This window comes from Dendrobium catenatum, unplaced genomic scaffold (genome assembly GCF_001605985.2).
Source record: "Dendrobium catenatum unplaced genomic scaffold, ASM160598v2 original_scaffold_43362, whole genome shotgun sequence".
Classification (NCBI taxonomy): domain Eukaryota; kingdom Viridiplantae; phylum Streptophyta; class Magnoliopsida; order Asparagales; family Orchidaceae; genus Dendrobium; species Dendrobium catenatum.
This window is the reverse complement of record NW_021361818.1, coordinates 271594-280351: the sequence shown is the minus strand read 5'-3', so window position 1 is coordinate 280351 and position 8758 is coordinate 271594. Positions and strand designations below refer to the sequence as shown.

The 8758-nt window shown below is 42.6% G+C and overlaps 1 protein-coding gene across 2 annotated transcripts in view; it reads right to left on the bottom strand.

The window, feature by feature from the left end:
• LOC110101281 (tRNA:m(4)X modification enzyme TRM13 homolog) overlaps positions 1–8758 on the bottom strand; it is a 49302-nt gene that overhangs the window by 28944 nt on the left and 11600 nt on the right. For both annotated transcript variants that reach the window (XM_028691663.1, XM_020829115.2), the window contains exons 6-8: positions 6462–6548; positions 6192–6323; positions 5319–5457 (exon numbers count right to left, since the gene is read on the bottom strand). In XM_028691663.1, the coding sequence (XP_028547496.1) occupies positions 5319–5457; positions 6192–6323; positions 6462–6548 (358 nt within the window). The remainder of the gene's footprint in view (positions 1–5318; positions 5458–6191; positions 6324–6461; positions 6549–8758) is intronic.

Sequence of the window (8758 nt, the reverse complement as noted above, 5' to 3'; positions counted from 1 at the left end):
GAAATGAGTAGTTTTTTTCTACTTTTTGTTCTATTTATATTCATTTTGACTTGTATCAGAAACTATTGTTATTTTGATGCATTGATTATTTGATCTTCTATTAATGAATTGGTATATATATATATATATATATTGGTATTATGATAAATGCTTTCGCACTCCCCCCCACCCTTCCCCCCTCCCTTGAGTGTGTCATAAGGCTTAGACTAACATCAAACCACTTTCAATTGCCATATTTACAAAGAAAATTTTAGGAAATTAATAATATAATCAAATTCTAAAAACAACTTTAATAAAATAACTCATAAATATTGAATATCTTTATGGGACTCTCCAAAGCTCTGTTAGGCCGGCCCACGAGGGGCCGGCTGGACCGGTCCTTATGTATGGCCGGCGGAACCAGCAAAATAGAGGGGGGCGTAACCCCTTGTGGGTCCAAATTTGATTTAAATCCAATGTTGGAGGGAAATTTTAAATTAGTAGGGTGCTCAGGGAATTTGTATCCCTCCTTTAGCTTTAATTAGGAATGAATGATAGAATTAGAGCTTCATCTTGAGATTAGGATAAATTTTGAGATCTAGGATTTGTTTTGGGCTCTAAGCTTTTGCTAGAGATTGTGGAGAGTTTTCCTTCCTCTCAAATTGAGGGAAATTGTATCTTGCTTTGTGTTCTTGTCTGTTATTTGAATCAAAGTTTTTTCCTTGGTATTTCTTCCTCATCCTACAAGAGTTCTCGCATTGCTTTTGCTGATTTTTATTGAAATCAACCCTTTTACTCACTGTTTTTGCCGATTATTGGTAGGATTGTTTGCGAACTCAAGTATTACCCGTGTGGTTACTTGCGAACTCAAGTACTTCCATTGGGGTAACCCGAAGGTGAGAAAGCTGAAGATGTCCATCTTTGAGGGCGAGGATGGCCATGGCCGGATCTACAAGATGGAACGTTATTTTTCCGTCAACGGGCTAATAGAGGAAGAGAAGCTAACGGCAGCAGAACTATGCTTGGAGGGAAAGGCACTGGCTTGGTACTAGTGGTGGGACATGAGGCAGCCCATCAGGAGCTTGAGAGAGTTCAATGAGTGATTATTGGAGCGTTTCCGAACCAGTAGAGGAGGAGACTTCTATGAGCAATTCTTTGCCTTGATGCAGGAAGGGACAGTGGCGGAGTACCGTAATCGGTTTGAGTACCTAGCGAGCAGGTTTGATCGTCTATCTGAGACCGTGCTTGAAGGGAACTTCATGAAGGGGCTCAAATCAGAAATCAAAGCAGCTGTTAGAGTGATGAGACCGCACGACTTGGGTGAGGCCATGGAGTTGGCTCAACTGGTAGAGGACCAAAAGCATTTAGAGAAGGGGGCTCGAGGCAGTAGTTCCGGGGGATCCTACAGGATGACGACTACTTTCCTAGCTCCCAAAGGAGCTTCAACGGGGGGTTCACGAGAGGCACCAAAGGAGAGGAATGGAGGAGGGGGGACTGGAGGAAATTTTAAGAAGCTGGCTGAGAAAGAGATCCAAGAGAAACGGGCTAAGAGGTTGTGTTTCAGGTTCGATGAGAAGTACATGCCACGGCATCGGTGTAAGGACCGAACTCTTCAGGTTCTCACCGTCTACGATGATGAGGAAACTAAGGGAGGTGAGAGCGGGATAGAGGAGGAAGAAGAGAAGTTACATCTGGATGTAGCTGAAGTCTCTCTAAACTCTGTGGTGGGATTCATACCAAATCACACCATGAAGGTGAGGGGGGAAATCGGGGACCGGGAGGTAGTGGTGTTGATCGATAGTGGGGTCACCCACAATTTCATCTCTAACCAGATCGTCAATCTGTTGGGGGTGAAATTAGTGGACACAGGAGGATATGGAGTGATGATGGGCACGAGGAAGGTGGAAATGGGGAGAGGAGTGAGCATGCAATCCTTCTTAAGGATGGGGTGTCACCGATTAGTGTTCGACCTTATCGCTACCCCCATATTCAAAAAGATGAAATTGAGAAGCTGATTAGGGAGATGTTGGAGGCAGGGATCGTTAGACCTAGTGTGAGTCCTTTCTCCAGCCCAGTCTTACTAATAAAAAAAAAAAGATGGGAGCTGGAGGTTTTACATGAATTACATGGCTTTGAACAAGGAGACAGTTCCGGATAAGTTCCTCATTCCGGTGATAGACAAGTTATTAGATGAGCTGCACGGAGCAGTAGTTTTTTCCAAGATGGACCTGAAGTCAGGCTACAACCAAATCAGAATGAAAGAGGATATTCAGAAGACGGCTTTCAGAATGCACAAGGGGCATTATGAGTTCTTAGTGATGCCATTTGGGCTCACTAACGCCCCTGCGACTTTTCAGTCTCTGATGAACAGGGTGTTCCGGGAGCATCTCAGGAAGTTTGTGCTAGTCTTTTTTTATAATATTTTGGTGTACAGCCAAACAGAGGAAGAGCATTTGGAGCACTTGAAGGAGGTTCTCAAGATTCTACAGGCACATCAACTGAAAGCTAACCTAAAGAAGTGCAGCTTCGCCCAGTCTAGGGTGGAATATTTGGGACATGTAGTGTCTCAAGAGGGAGTGGCAGCTAACCAGTCAAAGATTAAGGCAATGCAGAAATGGCTCATGACTAGGAACATAAGGGAGTTGAGGGGTTTCCTAGGACTGACTGGTTACTACAGGAGGTTTGTGAAGAGGTACAGTCCCATCGCTTGGTCGTTGACTGAGCAACTGAAGAAGGACAATTTTTTGGGGAGAGGCGGTGACAAAGGCTTATGAAAGGTTGAAGACGGACATGACGACAGTCCCAGTGTTAGCTCTTCCAGATTTCAGCCAGATCTTTATAGTGGAGATCGATGCATCAGGGTATGGCTTGGGAGCAGTGTTGATGCAGAATCACAAGCCTATAGCTTATTTCAGTTAGGTGCTATCGACCAGGGCTCGATTGAAGTCAATGTACAAGAGAGAGCTGATGGTCGTCGTCTTAGCCATTCAGAAATGGCGGCCCTTATCTTTTCGGTAGGCATTTCATTGTTCATACGGATCAGCGGAGTTTGAAATACTTGTTAGAACAAAGGATGGTGATCGAGGAGCACCAGAGGTGGCTGTCCAAGCTTTTGGGCTATAATTTTGAGATCCAGTATCAGCCATGGGTGAAAAATAAGGCGGCTGACGCCTTATCAGATGTGTTGGGGAACTTCAGGAGTTGGCAGAGTTTCAGTACCACTGATGGTTGACTGGGGAGCCACAAGGAAGAAAGCATGTAGAACGAGGAGCTGAAGAAGATCAAAGAAGATTTAAAGAAGGATAGTATTAGTCATTCGGGGTACTATTTGAAGGGAGAGAGGTTCTTGCATCATGGGAGGTATGTGATACCACGAACATCAGTACACATTCCTCGCTTATTATAGGAATTTCACGGCAGTGCAGTTGGGGGACATTCAAGAGTACAGAAGACATATAGTAGGCTAGCATCAAAGCTCTACTTGAAGGGGATGCATAGGGATGTGGATGAGATGGTGGCAAGGTGTAAGGTGTGCCAGAGAAATAAATACATGGCAATGGCACCAGGAGGGTTACTCCAACCATTGGCACTTCCAAACAGAGTAAGGGAGGAAGGGAGGAAGTGTCCATGGACTTCATCGACGGCCTACCCCGCTCAGAGAGATTTACGGTCATTTTGGTGGTGGTGGACCGACTTAGTAAGTATGCACATTTCATCCTCCTACAACATCCGTACACCGCAGCATCAGTGGCAGCAGCATTTACCAGGGAAGTGGTTAGATTACACTGGATTCCAAAATCAATTGTGTCTGATAGAGACAAAATGTTCCTTAGTCAGTTTTGGAGGGAACTTTTCATAATGCAGGGCACTGTTCTCAAGAGAAGTACCGCCTACCATCCACAGACAGACGGACAGACAGAGGTGGTGAATCGGAGATTGGAGACATATTTGAGGTGTTTTCCTTCTGAAACACCATGGAAGTGGGCTAAATGGTTATCATGGACGGAGTATTGGTATAATACTTCGTACCATTCTGCATCCCAAATGACCCCTTTCAAAGTACAATATGGAAGAGACCCCCACACTTAGTGCATTATGGAAGGGGAAACACACCGGTCTCTTCAGTTGAACAGTACCTAGAGGAGAGATATCAGGTGTTGGAGGAATTAAAGAAACATCTGGAATTGGCACAACAAATCATGAAGAAGCGAGCAGATACACAATATGAAGTGGGGGAGAAGGTGTTCTTGATGCTAAGGCCCTACAAGCAGAAATCAGTGGCTAACAAGAGGAATGAGAAATTGGTCCCGATGTACTTTGGTCCCTATGAGATCTTGGGGAAGATTGGAGCAGTGGCGTATCGTCTGAAGTTACCCTCCTCCGCTACTATACACCCGGTGTTCCATGTGTCACAGTTGAGGAGAACGCTAGGGGAGCATGCAGTTAATGGTAAGTTACTAGCATCATTGACAAAGGATTTGGAGGTGGTCATGGAACCCGTGGAGCTGGAAGGGGTAAGACTTGATAAAAGGGGAAAGAAAGAGGTGCTGGTCAAATGGAAGGATCTCCCCGACTATGAGGCTACCTGAGAGCCCTATGAGATTGTGAAGCAGCAGTTCCCTTACTTTCACCTTGAGGACAAGATGAGTTTTTGGAAGGGGAGTACTGTTAGACCGGCCAAGGAGGGGCCGGCTGGACCGGTCCAACAGTCCTTGTGTATGGCTGACTTAACCAGCAAAACAGAGGGGGGCGGAACCCCTTGTGGGCCCCAATTTGATTTAAATCCAATGTTGGGAGGAAAATTTTGAATTAGAAGGGTGTTTAAGGAATTTGTATCCCTCCTTTAGCTTTAATTAGGGATGAATGATAGAATTAGGGCTTCATCTTGAGATTGGGAGAAATTTTGAGATCTAGGGTTTGTTTTGGGCTCTAAGCTTTTGCTAGAGATTGTGGAGAGTTTTCCTTCCTCTCGAATTAAGGGAAATTGTATCTTGCTTTGTGTTCTTGTTTGTTATTTGAATCAAAGTTTTTCCTTGGCGTTTCTTCCTCATCCTACAAGAGTTCTCGCAATGCTTTAGCTGATTTTTATTGAACTCAGCCCTTTTGCTCACTGTTTTTGCCGATTATTGGTAGGATTGCTTGCGAACTCAAGTATTGCCCATGTGGTTACTTGCGAACTCAAGTACTTCCTATCAAGCTCCCACTTTCCACCCCTCTGGTGATCTTACTACAATGGTCGACCCTAAGTTTGGGTAACATGTTTTCATTTCATAAGATAAAAATTAAGCTCCACAAATTATCAATCATTTATTTATTTGTGACGATGACATTGAAATTACCTGGCATTTATATCCATGCTTCTGTCTGACTGATTTGAGATATTAGAACTGTGATCCGCATCTACAGCCCAGCTGCTGAACCATGTAATGGCATAGAAATCCTGCTTGGTTATGCCATGATCTAGAAAAAGCCTTCTATCTGTGACATAAAATCAGAAACATTGATCAAGCATATTAGCATGAACAATATAGCCTGAATCAGTCGAATGTGTTGTTTAAGAACAAAGAGTAATTAGCAAGCCAGTCAATATGCAGAAGTTCATATATGTATATATTTGGGAAAATCAATGCAAAATGATGAATATATTGGAGGGATTATATGGTGAAAGTAATTCAGTTCTAACCCCAAAATTTTTTTTAAAAATGTGGCTAATTTTTTTCACAATAAAACAATAGAAACTTAAGGCAAATAAATTGAGGGTTCAGTATAATATCTGCCAATCAACAAAAATAGGAAAGCAGTTTCATACAAATCACATAAGAAGGAAAAGAGTATAACTGCCTACTTGATTAAAAATAATTGTTCCCAATTTAATTTAACTTTGCAAACGTTTCAACTAATAGACAAAATCAGACTTCTTATTGAAAAATAACAATGATCAATAAAGAAAATTGAGCAAGCCATCCATTCGGGAAAAATAAAATACTTTTGCTCACAATAGTAAGTCAAAAAATGTTCAAAGAGGCTGATGAAGCTAAACATTTCATTCAGATAGCTTAGCAAACGAATGAACAATCATTAGGACACTTTAAAGAACATTCAGACCAAAATAACATTCACAAAGTAAAAAATTATACTGTGAAATAGTTATGCATGACAAACATACTGAACTAGATAATGCTTTAGCAAAATACTAAGGCATGGATTACTACTCGAATAATGCTTCCACTGGCAAATATGGTGGCAGCAGGTAGCCAGAGCAATGCCTTGAAGATGGCAACTACTTGAAAAAGCTTTCTTGCTTCTATCGGTTTTCTGAGGGTGACAGCAATTTATAGTCAAATCTGCAGCAAATATGAAGAAACTGCTTAATAATTCTAGCTATTACACGAAAACCAACAGTACAAAAAGAATAAACTAGAAAAACAAATTGTACAAGGTAACTCTATATTAATTTATTTCCATGGCATAAAAATAATCACCTGTTGCATTACCGCATAGATGTTTTCCAACTGCTAGGTATGATTGACCATTTAAAGATTCTACTGCATGCAAGTTCAAATCTTCAACTGCAATAAAAAAGAAAACTCGTTAAAGAAATATTACTGAATAACACATAGATCATATAGAAAGAAATATACAACTTTTCAGCGATATAAAATTCAAACAAAAGCAGGTACTAAGCCTAGTTTAATATGAATCATCCGCATTGCAGGTTTTAACCCACCATTTCAACTACTAGATACCATATTAATCACAGTTTGTTGTGATTGTGTTAGACCGGTCCAGCTGGTCCGCACGGGACCGGCGTTTCGCAATAGAGTTAGGACCTCTGCCTGTGGAGATCGGGCGGTCCGGGCAGTCCGAAGACCCAATCGGAGCCGTTTAGGAATGAATTTTAGGGTTTTGAGCGGGAAATTTGAATGTAGGGACTGTTTGCGATTTCCTTTTGATTTGTATGCATTAAATAGTTGGTTTTCCTAAGCTTAGGGCATCTTGAATTTGTCTGAAATTTGAGATCTCTTAGATTTAGGTTTTCTTTGGGCTCTAGCGGCGTCTAGAGATTTGGGAGAGATCGATCCTAGAGGATCAAGTGTATCTTGCTATTTTCTGTTTTGCTTTCAACAAGTAATACAAATTATCTACTGTTTTGTGATTTTGATCGGATTTTTGAGAAGAATTCTCGCTGTTTTTAGAAGATTGGTAGGAAATACTTGTGATCTACAAGTGTTTCCTATCAAATTGGTCTCAGAGCACGTCGGTCAAAGGGGAATCAATGGCCGGAAGGAAAGTGAAAGTTTTTTAGGGAGAACTTGGGCAACTCAAAGCAGATTTTGAGGAAAAGATGGCTGATTTTCAAAGTCAGATTGCATCCGTAAATGAAAAATGGAGGAAACGTTCACAGTGGTGGAAGACACATTGAAGAAATTGCTTGAAGCCAAAACCAAACTGATGACATCAGAAGCAAAAGAAACTGCCGGCGGCCATGGAAGAGATGGGAACCCTAACACGTCTAGGGGAAGGGAAAAGCCAGAAGTGGAGATCCTTGAGGGAGAAGACGGAATGCTTCCTCTAGAACCACTTTCTAGAGAGGAGATGAGCATTGGCTATGCAAGAAGGGATGTTGAATTTGTAAGGAGAGGAGATGATTTCGATTGTCAGGGTGCTAATTTTGAAAGAAGAAGAGGGGATTTTGATGAATGGTTTGGGTATGATCATCGGAAGGAAGATCATGACAATTGGGGATCGAAGAATAAGAGGTTATGGAGAATTTAGGGGAAATGGGTGTGACTTGAGGGTGAGGAAACTGAATATGCCAATCTTAGAGGGGGAGGATGCGCAAGGATGGATCTACAAGGTAGAAAGATATTTCTCCATCAATGAGTTGACAGAGGATGAGAGACTGACGGCGGCGGACCTATGTTTAGAAGGGAAGGCTTTATTTTGGTATCAGTAGAGGGACATGCGACGACCCATACGAAGTTGGAGAGAGTTCAAGGATTGTTTGGTAGAACATTTCTGAATTGGCAGGGGAGGAGATTTCTACCAGCAGTTTTTTGCCTTGACACAGGAGGGTTCAGTGACAGAGTATCAAGAGGGATTCGAGTACCTTGTTAGTTGATTGGACCGCCTTTCTGAGATAGTTCTAGATTGAAACTTCATGAACGGATTGACACCAGAAATCCGAGTAGCGGTTAGAGTAATGAGGCCTCGTGACTTGGGAGAGGCTATGAAGTTAGCTCAATTGGTAGAAGATCAGAGGAACATGGAGGGAGAGACGGGAGGGGTCAGCTCAGGAGGCTCGTACAGGATGACCACCACTTTATTGAAATCTAAGGAGCCAATACTGGATACTCTTCGAGGGACTTCGAAGGAAAAGACTGCAGAAGGAAAACCTGGGAACAACTTCAAGAAGCTCACAGAGAAAGAATTACAGGAGAAGAGGGCGAAGGGGCTTTGTTTTAGATGTGACGAGAGGTATACGCCGGGGCACAGGTGTAAGGACCGAACTCTTCAGGTTCTTACCGTTTGTGATGAAGAAGGAATGGAGAGTATCGTCTTTCCACCTTGCGGACAAGGTGGGTCTATAAGAGGAGAGTATTGTTAGACCAGTCCAGCCGGTCTACACGGGACCGGGGCTTCACAACATAGGCGGGATCTTCGCCTCCTGCTGATGTAGGCAAGGGGGGGTCAACTCATGTCCAAAATAAATCAATTTTGGCCTCCCTCGAGTCTACAAGCTCAATCAAAATTGAGCTGAAATTTTAGCTCATTTATG